The following is a 16,781-nucleotide window of genomic DNA, read 5'->3' as shown; positions in this document are numbered from 1 at the left end:
TAAACATCCATTTTAATTTTATAATAATTAGGCTGCAATTTAAAAAATTGTAGACCTATAAATTATCAATTTCGTCTGACTGTCTGTCCGTTTTCCCTTAACCTCGAGAACGGAGTTAGATAGATGACCGACACGACTCCATTTGTAACGGAGAAGTATGAAGTATACAGGGGCAAGCTACTGCTAATTTGAGGTGGAAAACATATATTTTAAATTAAATTATTAAAAATATGTTTAAAAAGCAGTTGTGACGATGTCACAATAAGTAATTGCTCGTTAAAAATCGAAAGTTCATTCGATGAAAAGCAAATTCAACTATGAAATATCATAAATTAAATACTAAAAATCGTTGTAATAACGATTTCAAAACAAAATACATATAAAATTGATGTTAAAATTTAGGGGAATTTAATTGTAATTATTTTCTTAGCAATTGATATCAAGCGAAACATGGATATTTACCTAAAGTAAGCATTGATACAATATGTTTTTATATATAAATTTTTAATTAAATCAATAATTGTTATTGATATTACTTAATTTACATATAATTATTGCCAATTTTAAGAGAGTTTCTTGTGTTTGTTACAATATTTTGTTGGAATGCAAATACTCAGGAGAATACAAATAATCCCGGTGAGTTGTAAAATATAGTTTATGATTGAAAGTGTTAATTAATTCTGAATATTTTGAGGAATTTGTAGGAATTGTACGAAGAATGATTGGTGGAAAAGAAGTTGAAATTGAGGATTATCCATATATGGTGAATAAATATTAAGTAATTTATTTTGTACAGCGAAGTGTATATGATGTAAAGTGAATAATGCTTTCTTCTTAGGTTGCCATGTTCGTTAAAGAAGATCCAAAAGATGTATTTGACTATTTTGTTGGATCATTTACATTGATAACAACGAGAACTGCATTGGGTGTTGCTCACATAGTAAAAGAGTATGCATTTTTTTCTAATTTCTAACGATGAATTGAAGCGTGCTATTAAAATTTTAAAGCAATATATTACAGTTTTTTTAAAATAAAAATAAGTTTTTCGGTAAACTATTCTTCTATATTAAACTTAATTTTCCATAACTTTATGTCTTCAATATTTATAAATTACAGTTACACAACTGAACAATTGTTGGGAACGGTTGGACACAAAGATAAATACGTAGGAACTACAGTGCGTTTTTCTGAAAAAATTGTACATCCAGATTTTAGAAAACAGTTATTCTTTTATGATATTGCACTTTTGATACTAAATTCCACTGCTATTCTTCCTTCAATAGTAAAACCTATCGCATTACCAAGTGTAAATAGAAAATACACTTCCAGAACAGCATTGATGGTTGGGTGGGGAAGAATTGGAAAAGGTGAGTACACGTTGAAATTTGCAATATTAAAAAATATATATATATAAATTCTTTTGTAATATAAATATTTTGCAAATTTTTATCGGTCAGTCTCGTTCTATATTTCGATTTTATGCAATTCATTGTTGAAGTTTGTTCGCATAAATAAGTGCTCGAAAAAATGCAAATCATTGATTTTGCAAAATTTCTTAAATTAGGAAATTTAATTTCTGGTAGGTCTGAATAGAAAGAAATTAAATTATTTTTATATATACTTTGTTTGATTATAAATCAATTAACTCTAGTTGTAAATTGTCTGATACTATTAAAATATCATATATAAAAGGATTTTCAAATATTAATATATCAATATCTTTTGCATAAAAATCTCGAGCCATCTTACTTCAGAAAAGTGCACAATATCTTCATTTTCTGCATCTATTTCGTTTAAGAATTTTTGAAATGTTCGATGGTTCCTCCCGTTCTTGCGAATATAATTGATGGATGTTACTACAATATTCATAGCATTTTCCAAATTTACAACTTTTACACAAAGTGCATGTTGATGGATAATACAATGAAGTTGTATAGGATGCTGTTTAATATTCAATTCTTTAAATTTTTTTTATTAATCAATCCTATTAAACCAGTATTGCGACCTGCCATGTTTTTTGCGCCATCAGTTGTCACATTTCTTAAATTCTCCCACTTGAGATCGTACATACTGAAAACATCTAATAGATTTTTCGAAAACTAAGCATAGTTCTTTATTGTAATTATTAGTAAAAAAATAATTAAAAGTCTACTTTTCATTAAATTCGCGGTTTTCCTCATTAATTTTTTTTCTTTTTGGCATTTTATTTTTTTACTACGATAAAATATAAATTATTCTATTAATAAAATGAAAATAACTTACGTATTTCTAATTAGAAATTTACCTATATAAAATAATGTAGAAGTCGCATAAACCAGCTACCTGTTACAGAGAAACGTCACTCGCTTGTGAACGTTAATATATTACACCAGGCCTGTGTTACACTGATAATAATTTCCTGATTTATTCAGTAAAATTTTTTCCCATACCTTTTTCTTCGGTCCCCCAGTATTTTACTAGCATGAAAATTGAAAATTTTGTGTTATATTTGAACAGATGAGGTAAGTTAGCTTTCCTATGGCTTCGTACCGATATTCTCCTGAATCGTACATGAGAACGTCCCGGGAAAGCTGGTACCAGCTGTTCTGAAAGGCGAGGCAGCACGAGTGTACCTCAGTACGTACAGTACATGATTGACCTTGCTTACCGTTTCTTGGAAATTTAAAAAATATTATCAATAAAAACTTTTACTACTTTTTGTTACTTTTTATTTATAAAAAATAATATTAATAATACAATCAATAAATTTTATAATATAACAAAAATAAAAAAGCCTTTCTAATTTTCCTTTACCATACAAAAATTATATTCCTTGGTGGGCCGCAGAAAAACTTGAAACGGACTGCTTGTTGCCGACCCCTGTTATAAGGGAAAGCAAGTGCACTCGGAGCGATGGTCCCATCAAACAGAAAAGCAAGAAAAAACAATGGAATACAATTTACATGGCTTTTTATTAATATGCATTTGCTACAATAATGTAAATACCTAAATACTGTTTTTACACGATTTAATACGTGTCAATGAATTTGCTTTTTTAAAATCTTTATTTCTTTTCAATTCACATGAAGTTTACTCAATTCTTCCAATATTTTATAATTATTTTGTATTTTATATGTAAAGCATATTGAAATTAATGATTAAAAAGGTCAATCATAAGCAATGTAAGCGTTAAAAGCATTTTTGGTTAATAACACGTGAAAGGCTTCGTGAAATATTATTTGCTGATACATTTAGAAGACATTTTCGTAGTTGGACCAAGCATTAAAAAGTATTTAGGAAATATCACAGCGTTGAATATAAACAAATGTGGTTCCGCTTAGTGGCATAGTTGCCAATTGTCTTTACTATTTCATCTATACATTAAAATTAATATAATTTATATAAATTTATTATTTTATATTTTCAATTAAGAACAGAAAAAATCATTTATAATTTTAAATTGAATAATAATAATAATAATAATGCATAATTTACATACATTTTACAAGATAAAACAGAGAATTTGATAATTAACAATCTGATGACATGTGATAAGTATATTTCACCTACATCTTTGTATTACCATAAAATGAACAATTAATATTTGATATTATTTTCATTACAAAAGCTAGAGAAAAACAATTTTCTTGATATGTAAAAAGTTGGATTTAAAATGGAATTCCTTATATGCTACGAGTATTATTTAGTGATGTGCCGGATCGTTAAAAATGTATATCCGCGGATACGGAAACAGATCTCAACTTTCGTACTCAGTCGGCGCCGGTGCGTGTGACCTTGGACCGATAGTTGACGCTTTGCGTTAATAACGCGGCGTGTTTTTGTTTATAGTGTGAAAGTGTGCTAAATTAGAATTCACCACAAAGGCAGACAGGATAAAGTAACAAAATTTGATATAATTTTCCAATTAAGCTATTTCGCGTCTTTATACAGATTCTATTTCGGGGAATTCCAACTTCACGGTACAAACAGTAGCATGCGAAATTCAGTAGCGTAGCGTAGTGGGGGCGGCAAAATTTCACAATAAATAATAATAATATCTTGTAAGAATTTGAACCATTTTATTTCATATTTTCGTCCACCTACGACTTGGACCGATTGAAATGAGCACGGAATAGTGTTAAATCCATCTGGATAGACCTGGAATCGACTAGCCGTCCGGGGATATCGTGCGCGACCTGTTGACCTTTTTTTTTTGTTTTTGCTTGTACGATTTATTCGTATATATATACACCTCCAATATCCAATAGAGCTAGGTCACTTGCGTTACTTCTATCCATGTCTCCGTAGTCGCTAACTGTAACTGATTTAGAACCAGCATGCACTGCACATTATTCTTCGCATTGCAAAATGGCATACGCATGCATCAGGAACTTCTATTCGAACAAACTTCACCTGCCGTCCGGGTCAGCGATTTTAATAAGGTGGCAACACTAGCACGGAATTTTTCATTACTTATTCTGTGACGAAACTGAATTTTGGTCTTTTAAATTGAGATACCTAAATAAGGGGGGACGAAAATTTCCTCCGCCCCGGGCGGTTGACACCCACGCTACGCCACTGGCGAAATTACAACGAAAATAATAGTTCGCTGTATCCAAAGCACGTGTACAATACAGATGCCGATCGCGACAATATAACCCGGAACCTTAAAACTAACCTTAAACACTAACTTAACACTAATAACAAAAAAAGGGATAGAATTAAGAAGACAGAAAAAAATGGTATATAAGATAGAAATAGGGATATCTGGGGTTGTCTCTTTTTTCGGCTTGTTTCTTTATGAGTACTGTTGGGTGGGATAACACACGTCCTTCTCCTATAACTGGCCAGTTCTCTTCTTCATTAATTAGGATTTTTCCTTCCACAGTCCTCAATACGACCTTAAAACAGGATCTTTTTTCTAAACTATTCGGTCATTGAAAATACGACTCCCAGTATTCTCACCTCGTCCGTACACTCTGCCGTCCGGTTTACGAATGACCTGCTACGTCACTTCTCTTTTTTCTCCGGTTCCTGTTTACACCTTTGCTGCTCAAATTTCTAGGAACTGCTCATCCCACCCAAGGGACAGGGAATAGATAAGAAAGTTCTAGAAGAAAATAGAACAATAGAACAAGGGGTAGAAAGAAGAAACGAAACTAAACTAAAATTAATATTTACAAAAATATAGCGTACCGCCACAATAGTTTAGTGCAGTGTTTCCCAACCTTTTTTGTGCTATGCCCCACCTAAGCCTTTCTAAAATCCTTATGTCTCCTCTACAGCGGCTATACGGTTAACTTAAACTCTGGACAAGTCCATTTTCGAATTGTCCTCCTTAGCAATCCAATTGCCCCTGTGGGGCGTGAACCCTACGTTGAGAAACACTGGTTTGTGGCTAGTGTAACAGGGGATAGCATAGATTACGTTTGTGTTTTTGGAGAGTGTTGAATTAAATTAAAATAAAAACGATGTCGACAAAAAGTTTATGTTATAGTATAATATGGTAATATTTTACGATAGTAAATGACAAATGTGCTAAATGTAAAATTTGTGAAGGAAAGTATTCCCGTAAGGGTAAAGGTACAACATCGTTAAAAAATCACCTCCAGAGGAAACATCCACAAGAATATGCTTTATTCTTAAAAGAAGACTCCGCTAAGAAGAGTGCCGACGAAAACGTTCAACAGGGAACATCTTTACAAACGGTAAAAAGAGAATTTAGACAAACATTTTTTAACGAATACATAGAAAAACTCAAAATGTGGGATAATACAAACCCCAAATCAATAAAAATTGACTATTTAATTGCAGAAATGATAGCTTTATCTGATTTACCTTTTCAACACATAGAAGGATTGGGGTTCCGACGATTGTTGAATCATGTTGTTCCAAATTATGTTCTAAAAGGCAGGAAATATTTTACGGAACTTGTTTGCAGCGAACTTTACGATAAAGTGTCATCGAAAATAAAGATCATGTTGAAGGATTTTGAGAAAGTTTCCTTTACATCAGATATCTGGTCAGATTCTTCGTCAGGAGTTTCATTATTATCCTTAACATGTCATGGTATTACAAAAGATTTTATAAGAAAAAATATCGTTTTGAAAGCGGAGATTCTTGACGAACGCCACACGGGAGATTACATTTCGGCAATATTTCAATGTATGCTCGAAGAGTGGGGAATCCCAAAACAGAATGTGCACTGCATAGTAAGAGATGGGGGATCCAACATGAAGCGTGCCTGCACTTTATCTGACATAAATAATATTGACTGTACAGCACATCAGCTGCATCTGGTGGTCAAAGAAGCTATTAAAAATGTTGATGCAATATCCATGTTACTTACAAAATGCAGAAAAATTGCAGGACATTTCAACCATTCTACAATGGCAAAGCAAGAATTAGAAAAAATACAAGTTCGACTCAATCAAAGAGTTTTAAAAGTTTTGCAAGACTCGCCGACACGCTGGAATTCCAGCTATTATATGTTGGAAAGACTTGATTGCATTAAGGATTCGTTGTCGCTTTATTCTACTAATAATAAAATAGAACAGTTTGATGCCGAAGAGTGGATTTTAATTCAAGAATTAGTGAGAGTACTGAAGCCTCTGGAGGATACCACAAAAAAATTGAGCGCACAAAACATATGTATATCCGACGTTATTCCTCTAGTACGAGCATTAAATAAATTGTATGACGAGATTCAAATTTCTGCTAATAGTGGGGAAACTCTCAACATCAGCACACCTGCCGTTCTTGATTTTTTGTCTTCTTTGAAGAATGAATTAGATTATCGTTTTTCTGAAATCGACAAAAATATATTGTTCCAAATAGCAACATTTTTAGATCCACGTTACAAAGGTAAATTTTTCAGTGATTTTCTTATCAAAGATATAAAACAGAAACTACTTACAGCTTTAGAAACAGAAGTAAATATCACAACAACTACAACTAGCACAGAAAAATCAAATGCTGTAAGAAAAGAATATTGCAACAATTTAGAAGACTCTATGGCTAATATGTTAGATAGTGACGATGAAGATGAGGAATCTGAAAACCAAATATCATACACTAATGCTAATTTGCTCACAGAATATGCCAAAGAAAAAAGATTATCAAGAGACCAAGATCCATTAAAGTATTGGGAGATTAATAGTAAAAAATTTGGAGGTCTTAGTCACATGGCTCGCACATATTTATCATCACCTGCAACAAGCGTTCCAAGTGAGCAGTTTTTCAGTGCAGCAGGAATTATTTACGATCCTCATCGTAATAGACTTTTGGGGGATAAAGCTGCCAAGTTACTCTTTTTGAAGTACAATTTACCATTAATTAATTTTGATTATGACATTTAATTTTTTTGAAGTTTCTAAAAATGTGATTATTTTATCTGATAATTTGATAATTATTATAATATAATATAACCGTGATGATTATTTCAATTAGCATTAAAGGTTTGATCTCACTATAAAGATAGTTAAATTAATACCTTATACTGGTAACTTACTATAATTAAAGATCCGCTAAAAAGTAACGGATACGGATATCCGGCACATCACTAGTATTATTACAGGATGAAAATTTTCAAAATATTTATTATTATAAGTTATTATCAATATTAAATTGGATTATATTAAATCATATGCAAATATAATAATAGTAACTATAAACTAATTGTAAATTTGCTTGCATAATACTATGAAAGACTCATCACGTTTCCTGAAAATGGCTTCTGTTAATATAGTCAATGTTAATGACACCGTCTACAAAGGTCAATCAATCTACATGACAGAGTATGTAATTCTCACACGTCAAAACGGTGCTTCAATAATGCCTGTAAGTAAATACGTATGTTATATGTAATATGTAATGTAATATGTAATATGTAATTTTACGGTTTAAAACTTTATATTTAGGGTGATTCTGGTGGTCCCCTTATATATGAAAATAATGACGGAGTACGAATAGAAATTGGGGTTTCAAGTACAAGTCAGATGAAACCGGGTGGAGTTAATATTTATGTTTCCACAAGTTACTTTATTGATTTTATAAAACAGAACTGCGTAGGAGACTTAACATTTGCATAATTGTAAATCATTTAAATAGCTTTACAATTACTTAAAATTGCATGTAAAAACATTATAAATTCTTTCATTTGTCTTTTTTCAGTTGGAATATTTTTCAATGTCTTAGAATCTTTTTTATAAATAATAAAATTAAAAATAATGTTTAAAAAACACACATAAAAATATCTGATATGATTAGTAATAGAATTATAAAAATAGTTTTAGGAAAAGTTGAATATGGTAATGGTATGATTCTGTTTCAAGTCATTGGAAAGTATAATGTAAAATTCAGTACGTTTGTATTATTGTTATTACCGTGTATTAGTAAAATGTGTTTATTATTAATATTACCAAATAAAATTATTTTAAGTAACAGTAAATCTAGTGCTTCTCTGCTGTTTTTATATTCAAAAGTTCAGTCCTTTGCTCAGTAACTATTGGCAAAGTGTGTGTATTCGAGTGTTTGTGTGAATAAGCGCAACGCATTATCTTATATTTTGCGTTATATCTGAGGTGTAGCTTTTGGTGCTTGGCAGGTTTATTTCTATTTGTAAGACAGTTATGCTATTAAATTTTAGTAGTTAAATATTAAGGAATAGAGAGACAACTAGAGGCCAGACTTAGTGAAACTTGTGCATGTTATTAGCATTCCCAATTTCATTAAAAACTTACTCAATATTTAAATTCGTTTAATACCAGCAAATTATCAGCATTTCGTATCATGACCTTCTGTAGAGAATGACGAATTTGGGGAGTTCGCAAGGCACAACTATACCTTTTCTGAAGGTTTTTCGCGAAAGAAGCCCGATCCGCTAAATACAGGTATCCCCCATATAACAAGGCACTACTACAGCACGGGTTCACTCTAACACGGTTCGGGAATTGAGTAAAACCTTCGTAGAACATGAAATGTAATAAAGGGTGCGTTCTTTTATACCTCCGCGTAACTCCCTGCGAGCATTCTAATTGTTTTTTTTTTTGGTTACTTTGAATGCTCTTTGAACAAATAATCCATTTAATGGTTAAATTTAACAATTGGGACCTTTTTTTGCCTCTAAAAGCTCATTTTAGAATTATAGATTCTTCCATCACGATACTATCGATAGTGCGGGCGCTGCCATCTTTCTTTCACCGTCGTTCCTAAATGCCTACAAACAGCAGCGCACTCCCGTTACAGAGCGACCGCTATTAACGAACGCACCCAAAAACTGTTACCAGTTGATAATGCTCGTGCTGAGATCATCATATAGGATGAATAATCCACTGGTAAAATATTTACTTAAATAATAAATAAGTATTTTACCTATGAAAGAAAGAATAATAAATCCGATTTAAATAAGGATTTAACAACATGTTTTTTTAATTTTAGGAACCTAACCCCCCTTTTCGCACTAGTTCTTTGTGTGGGTAGCCTGAGGTAGGACGAGGTCGTACCTCTTTTTGATAGGCAACAGTTGGGTGACAACTGCCCACTGGTCAGTGGATGGCGTAGAAAGTGCTTTTTCTATCCCGTACAGTCGGGATTCTTTTGTCAGGTCGAGTGGAGGAGGTGAGAGGGGTCGACGGTAAAGCGTTAACGATACCCGAAATAAAGACGACCTTTTAATAAACAAACAAACATTTATTCAGANTTGATTATAAATCAATTAACTCTAGTTGTAAATTGTCTGATACTATTAAAATATCATATATAAAAGGATTTTCAAATATTAATATATCAATATCTTTTGCATAAAAATCTCGAGCCATCTTACTTCAGAAAAGTGCACAATATCTTCATTTTCTGCATCTATTTCGTTTAAGAATTTTTGAAATGTTCGATGGTTCCTCCCGTTCTTGCGAATATAATTGATGGATGTTACTACAATATTCATAGCATTTTCCAAATTTACAACTTTTACACAAAGTGCATGTTGATGGATAATACAATGAAGTTGTATAGGATGCTGTTTAATATTCAATTCTTTAAATTTTTTTTATTAATCAATCCTATTAAACCAGTATTGCGACCTGCCATGTTTTTTGCGCCATCAGTTGTCACATTTCTTAAATTCTCCCACTTGAGATCGTACATACTGAAAACATCTAATAGATTTTTCGAAAACTAAGCATAGTTCTTTATTGTAATTATTAGTAAAAAAATAATTAAAAGTCTACTTTTCATTAAATTCGCGGTTTTCCGATTCTTTGAATCCTCTCTGGTTCTGCTTAGCCCTGAACCACTATCCAACATGTTAAACAATACGCAATATGGCTACAATATCAGACATGAAAAAAAACACAGTTTACACTGTCACNGGGTCATACCTCGGATGAACTTTCGGTCTATGTCTTGCTTGAAGGGTTACTCGGATCGAGGCTCCTGATCGGGTAGGTATGCGGTCGTATCTCGGGAGCGTCCCAGGGTTCGTCGGCGTGGCGGTCGGGTGGCGTCCTGGATCTGGGTAAACGAAATCGAACAACCTCCCTTCCGTTCGGCACCTGGTCTTTTATACCTTCGGGTCTCGTGGCCGGGTTTCACCAATCGTAGATTTTTTTAAAAGATGTCCGGGTGATTCAGTTTCGGGTTCCGTTGGGAAAGGAAGTNTTTTTAAAATAAAAATAAGTTTTTCGGTAAACTATTCTTCTATATTAAACTTAATTTTCCATAACTTTATGTCTTCAATATTTATAAATTACAGTTACACAACTGAACAATTGTTGGGAACGGTTGGACACAAAGATAAATACGTAGGAACTACAGTGCGTTTTTCTGAAAAAATTGTACATCCAGATTTTAGAAAACAGTTATTCTTTTATGATATTGCACTTTTGATACTAAATTCCACTGCTATTCTTCCTTCAATAGTAAAACCTATCGCATTACCAAGTGTAAATAGAAAATACACTTCCGGAACAGCATTGATGGTTGGGTGGGGAAGAATTGGAAAAGGTGAGTACACGTTGAAATTTGCAATATTAAAAAATATATATATATAAATTCTTTTGTAATATAAATATTTTGCAAATTTTTATCGGTCAGTCTCGTTCTATATTTCGATTTTATGCAATTCATTGTTGAAGTTTGTTCGCATAAATAAGTGCTCGAAAAAATGCAAATCATTGATTTTGCAAAATTTCTTAAATTAGGAAATTTAATTTCTGGTAGGTCTGAATAGAAAGAAATTAAATTATTTTTATATATACTTTGTTTGATTATAAATCAATTAACTCTAGTTGTAAATTGTCTGATACTATTAAAATATCATATATAAAAGGATTTTCAAATATTAATATATCAATATCTTTTGCATAAAAATCTCGAGCCATCTTACTTCAGAAAAGTGCACAATATCTTCATTTTCTGCATCTATTTCGTTTAAGAATTTTTGAAATGTTCGATGGTTCCTCCCGTTCTTGCGAATATAATTGATGGATGTTACTACAATATTCATAGCATTTTCCAAATTTACAACTTTTACACAAAGTGCATGTTGATGGATAATACAATGAAGTTGTATAGGATGCTGTTTAATATTCAATTCTTTAAATTTTTTTTATTAATCAATCCTATTAAACCAGTATTGCGACCTGCCATGTTTTTTGCGCCATCAGTTGTCACATTTCTTAAATTCTCCCACTTGAGATCGTACATACTGAAAACATCTAATAGATTTTTCGAAAACTAAGCATAGTTCTTTATTGTAATTATTAGTAAAAAAATAATTAAAAGTCTACTTTTCATTAAATTCGCGGTTTTCCTCATTAATTTTTTTTCTTTTTGGCATTTTATTTTTTTACTACGATAAAATATAAATTATTCTATTAATAAAATGAAAATAACTTACGTATTTCTAATTAGAAATTTACCTATATAAAATAATGTAGAAGTCGCATAAACCAGCTACCTGTTACAGAGAAACGTCACTCGCTTGTGAACGTTAATATATTACACCAGGCCTGTGTTACACTGATAATAATTTCCTGATTTATTCAGTAAAATTTTTTCCCATACCTTTTTCTTCGGTCCCCCAGTATTTTACTAGCATGAAAATTGAAAATTTTGTGTTATATTTGAACAGATGAGGTAAGTTAGCTTTCCTATGGCTTCGTACCGATATTCTCCTGAATCGTACATGAGAACGTCCCGGGAAAGCTGGTACCAGCTGTTCTGAAAGGCGAGGCAGCACGAGTGTACCTCAGTACGTACAGTACACGATTGACCTTGCTTACCGTTTCTTGGAAATTTAAAAAATATTATCAATAAAAACTTTTACTACTTTTTGTTACTTTTTATTTATAAAAAATAATATTAATAATACAATCAATAAATTTTATAATATAACAAAAATAAAAAAGCCTTTCTAATTTTCCTTTACCATACAAAAATTATATTCCTTGGTGGGCCGCAGAAAAACTTGAAACGGACTGCTTGTTGCCGACCCCTGTTATAAGGGAAAGCAAGTGCACTCGGAGCGATGGTCCCATCAAACAGAAAAGCAAGAAAAAACAATGGAATACAATTTACATGGCTTTTTATTAATATGCATTTGCTACAATAATGTAAATACCTAAATACTGTTTTTACACGATTTAATACGTGTCAATGAATTTGCTTTTTTAAAATCTTTATTTCTTTTCAATTCACATGAAGTTTACTCAATTCTTCCAATATTTTATAATTATTTTGTATTTTATATGTAAAACATATTGAAATTAATGATTAAAAAGGTCAATCATAAGCAATGTAAGCGTTAAAAGCATTTTTGGTTAATAACACGTGAAAGGCTTCGTGAAATATTATTTGCTGATACATTTAGAAGACATTTTCGTAGTTGGACCAAGCATTAAAAAGTATTTAGGAAATATCACAGCGTTGAATATAAACAAATGTGGTTCCGCTTAGTGGCATAGTTGCCAATTGTCTTTACTATTTCATCTATACATTAAAATTAATATAATTTATATAAATTTATTATTTTATATTTTCAATTAAGAACAGAAAAAATCATTTATAATTTTAAATTGAATAATAATAATAATAATAATGCATAATTTACATACATTTTACAAGATAAAACAGAGAATTTGATAATTAACAATCTGATGACATGTGATAAGTATATTTCACCTACATCTTTGTATTACCATAAAATGAACAATTAATATTTGATATTATTTTCATTACAAAAGCTAGAGAAAAACAATTTTCTTGATATGTAAAAAGTTGGATTTAAAATGGAATTCCTTATATGCTACGAGTATTATTTAGTGATGTGCCGGATCGTTAAAAATGTATATCCGCGGATACGGAAACAGATCTCAACTTTCGTACTCAGTCGGCGCCGGTGCGTGTGACCTTGGACCGATAGTTGACGCTTTGCGTTAATAACGCGGCGTGTTTTTGTTTATAGTGTGAAAGTGTGCTAAATTAGAATTCACCACAAAGGCAGACAGGATAAAGTAACAAAATTTGATATAATTTTCCAATTAAGCTATTTCGCGTCTTTATACAGATTCTATTTCGGGGAATTCCAACTTCACGGTACAAACAGTAGCATGCGAAATTCAGTAGCGTAGCGTAGTGGGGGCGGCAAAATTTCACAATAAATAATAATAATATCTTGTAAGAATTTGAACCATTTTATTTCATATTTTCGTCCACCTACGACTTGGACCGATTGAAATGAGCACGGAATAGTGTTAAATCCATCTGGATAGACCTGGAATCGACTAGCCGTCCGGGGATATCGTGCGCGACCTGTTGACCTTTTTTTTTTGTTTTTGCTTGTACGATTTATTCGTATATATATACACCTCCAATATCCAATAGAGCTAGGTCACTTGCGTTACTTCTATCCATGTCTCCGTAGTCGCTAACTGTAACTGATTTAGAACCAGCATGCACTGCACATTATTCTTCGCATTGCAAAATGGCATACGCATGCATCAGGAACTTCTATTCGAACAAACTTCACCTGCCGTCCGGGTCAGCGATTTTAATAAGGTGGCAACACTAGCACGGAATTTTTCATTACTTATTCTGTGACGAAACTGAATTTTGGTCTTTTAAATTGAGATACCTAAATAAGGGGGGACGAAAATTTCCTCCGCCCCGGGCGGTTGACACCCACGCTACGCCACTGGCGAAATTACAACGAAAATAATAGTTCGCTGTATCCAAAGCACGTGTACAATACAGATGCCGATCGCGACAATATAACCCGGAACCTTAAAACTAACCTTAAACACTAACTTAACACTAATAACAAAAAAAGGGATAGAATTAAGAAGACAGAAAAAAATGGTATATAAGATAGAAATAGGGATATCTGGGGTTGTCTCTTTTTTCGGCTTGTTTCTTTATGAGTACTGTTGGGTGGGATAACACACGTCCTTCTCCTATAACTGGCCAGTTCTCTTCTTCATTAATTAGGATTTTTCCTTCCACAGTCCTCAATACGACCTTAAAACAGGATCTTTTTTCTAAACTATTCGGTCATTGAAAATACGACTCCCAGTATTCTCACCTCGTCCGTACACTCTGCCGTCCGGTTTACGAATGACCTGCTACGTCACTTCTCTTTTTTCTCCGGTTCCTGTTTACACCTTTGCTGCTCAAATTTCTAGGAACTGCTCATCCCACCCAAGGGACAGGGAATAGATAAGAAAGTTCTAGAAGAAAATAGAACAATAGAACAAGGGGTAGAAAGAAGAAACGAAACTAAACTAAAATTAATATTTACAAAAATATAGCGTACCGCCACAATAGTTTAGTGCAGTGTTTCCCAACCTTTTTTGTGCTATGCCCCACCTAAGCCTTTCTAAAATCCTTATGTCTCCTCTACAGCGGCTATACGGTTAACTTAAACTCTGGACAAGTCCATTTTCGAATTGTCCTCCTTAGCAATCCAATTGCCCCTGTGGGGCGTGAACCCTACGTTGAGAAACACTGGTTTGTGGCTAGTGTAACAGGGGATAGCATAGATTACGTTTGTGTTTTTGGAGAGTGTTGAATTAAATTAAAATAAAAACGATGTCGACAAAAAGTTTATGTTATAGTATAATATGGTAATATTTTACGATAGTAAATGACAAATGTGCTAAATGTAAAATTTGTGAAGGAAAGTATTCCCGTAAGGGTAAAGGTACAACATCGTTAAAAAATCACCTCCAGAGGAAACATCCACAAGAATATGCTTTATTCTTAAAAGAAGACTCCGCTAAGAAGAGTGCCGACGAAAACGTTCAACAGGGAACATCTTTACAAACGGTAAAAAGAGAATTTAGACAAACATTTTTTAACGAATACATAGAAAAACTCAAAATGTGGGATAATACAAACCCCAAATCAATAAAAATTGACTATTTAATTGCAGAAATGATAGCTTTATCTGATTTACCTTTTCAACACATAGAAGGATTGGGGTTCCGACGATTGTTGAATCATGTTGTTCCAAATTATGTTCTAAAAGGCAGGAAATATTTTACGGAACTTGTTTGCAGCGAACTTTACGATAAAGTGTCATCGAAAATAAAGATCATGTTGAAGGATTTTGAGAAAGTTTCCTTTACATCAGATATCTGGTCAGATTCTTCGTCAGGAGTTTCATTATTATCCTTAACATGTCATGGTATTACAAAAGATTTTATAAGAAAAAATATCGTTTTGAAAGCGGAGATTCTTGACGAACGCCACACGGGAGATTACATTTCGGCAATATTTCAATGTATGCTCGAAGAGTGGGGAATCCCAAAACAGAATGTGCACTGCATAGTAAGAGATGGGGGATCCAACATGAAGCGTGCCTGCACTTTATCTGACATAAATAATATTGACTGTACAGCACATCAGCTGCATCTGGTGGTCAAAGAAGCTATTAAAAATGTTGATGCAATATCCATGTTACTTACAAAATGCAGAAAAATTGCAGGACATTTCAACCATTCTACAATGGCAAAGCAAGAATTAGAAAAAATACAAGTTCGACTCAATCAAAGAGTTTTAAAAGTTTTGCAAGACTCGCCGACACGCTGGAATTCCAGCTATTATATGTTGGAAAGACTTGATTGCATTAAGGATTCGTTGTCGCTTTATTCTACTAATAATAAAATAGAACAGTTTGATGCCGAAGAGTGGATTTTAATTCAAGAATTAGTGAGAGTACTGAAGCCTCTGGAGGATACCACAAAAAAATTGAGCGCACAAAACATATGTATATCCGACGTTATTCCTCTAGTACGAGCATTAAATAAATTGTATGACGAGATTCAAATTTCTGCTAATAGTGGGGAAACTCTCAACATCAGCACACCTGCCGTTCTTGATTTTTTGTCTTCTTTGAAGAATGAATTAGATTATCGTTTTTCTGAAATCGACAAAAATATATTGTTCCAAATAGCAACATTTTTAGATCCACGTTACAAAGGTAAATTTTTCAGTGATTTTCTTATCAAAGATATAAAACAGAAACTACTTACAGCTTTAGAAACAGAAGTAAATATCACAACAACTACAACTAGCACAGAAAAATCAAATGCTGTAAGAAAAGAATATTGCAACAATTTAGAAGACTCTATGGCTAATATGTTAGATAGTGACGATGAAGATGAGGAATCTGAAAACCAAATATCATACACTAATGCTAATTTGCTCACAGAATATGCCAAAGAAAAAAGATTATCAAGAGACCAAGATCCATTAAAGTATTGGGAGATTAATAGTAAAAAATTTGGAGGTCTTAGTCACATGGC

General features: G+C 32.6%; 2 protein-coding genes across 2 annotated transcripts in view; both read left to right on the top strand.

The window, feature by feature from the left end:
• The window catches only part of LOC111642009 (trypsin-3-like), a 31,978-nt gene extending 23,909 nt beyond the window's left edge, over positions 1–8,069 (top strand). Inside the window, exons 8-9 of the mRNA XM_023388265.1 lie at positions 7,688–7,818; positions 7,899–8,069. Coding sequence (XP_023244033.1) covers positions 7,688–7,818; positions 7,899–8,069 — 302 coding nt within the window. The remainder of the gene's footprint in view (positions 1–7,687; positions 7,819–7,898) is intronic.
• Positions 8,070–10,424: 2,355 nt separating this feature from the next.
• Positions 10,425–16,781, top strand: part of LOC111642007 (zinc finger BED domain-containing protein 4-like) — a 7,342-nt gene continuing 985 nt past the window's right edge. Inside the window, exons 1-3 of the mRNA XM_023388263.1 lie at positions 10,425–10,492; positions 10,730–10,980; positions 15,116–16,779. Of these exons, the coding sequence (XP_023244031.1) occupies positions 10,425–10,492; positions 10,730–10,980; positions 15,116–16,779 (1,983 nt within the window). The remainder of the gene's footprint in view (positions 10,493–10,729; positions 10,981–15,115; positions 16,780–16,781) is intronic.

This window comes from Centruroides sculpturatus, unplaced genomic scaffold (assembly GCF_000671375.1).
Source record: "Centruroides sculpturatus isolate CEXI.00-Female unplaced genomic scaffold, Cexi_2.0 scaffold1579, whole genome shotgun sequence".
Taxonomy (NCBI): domain Eukaryota; kingdom Metazoa; phylum Arthropoda; class Arachnida; order Scorpiones; family Buthidae; genus Centruroides; species Centruroides sculpturatus.
The sequence above is the reverse complement of the archived record's forward strand: the minus strand, read 5'-3'. Positions and strand labels throughout refer to the sequence as shown.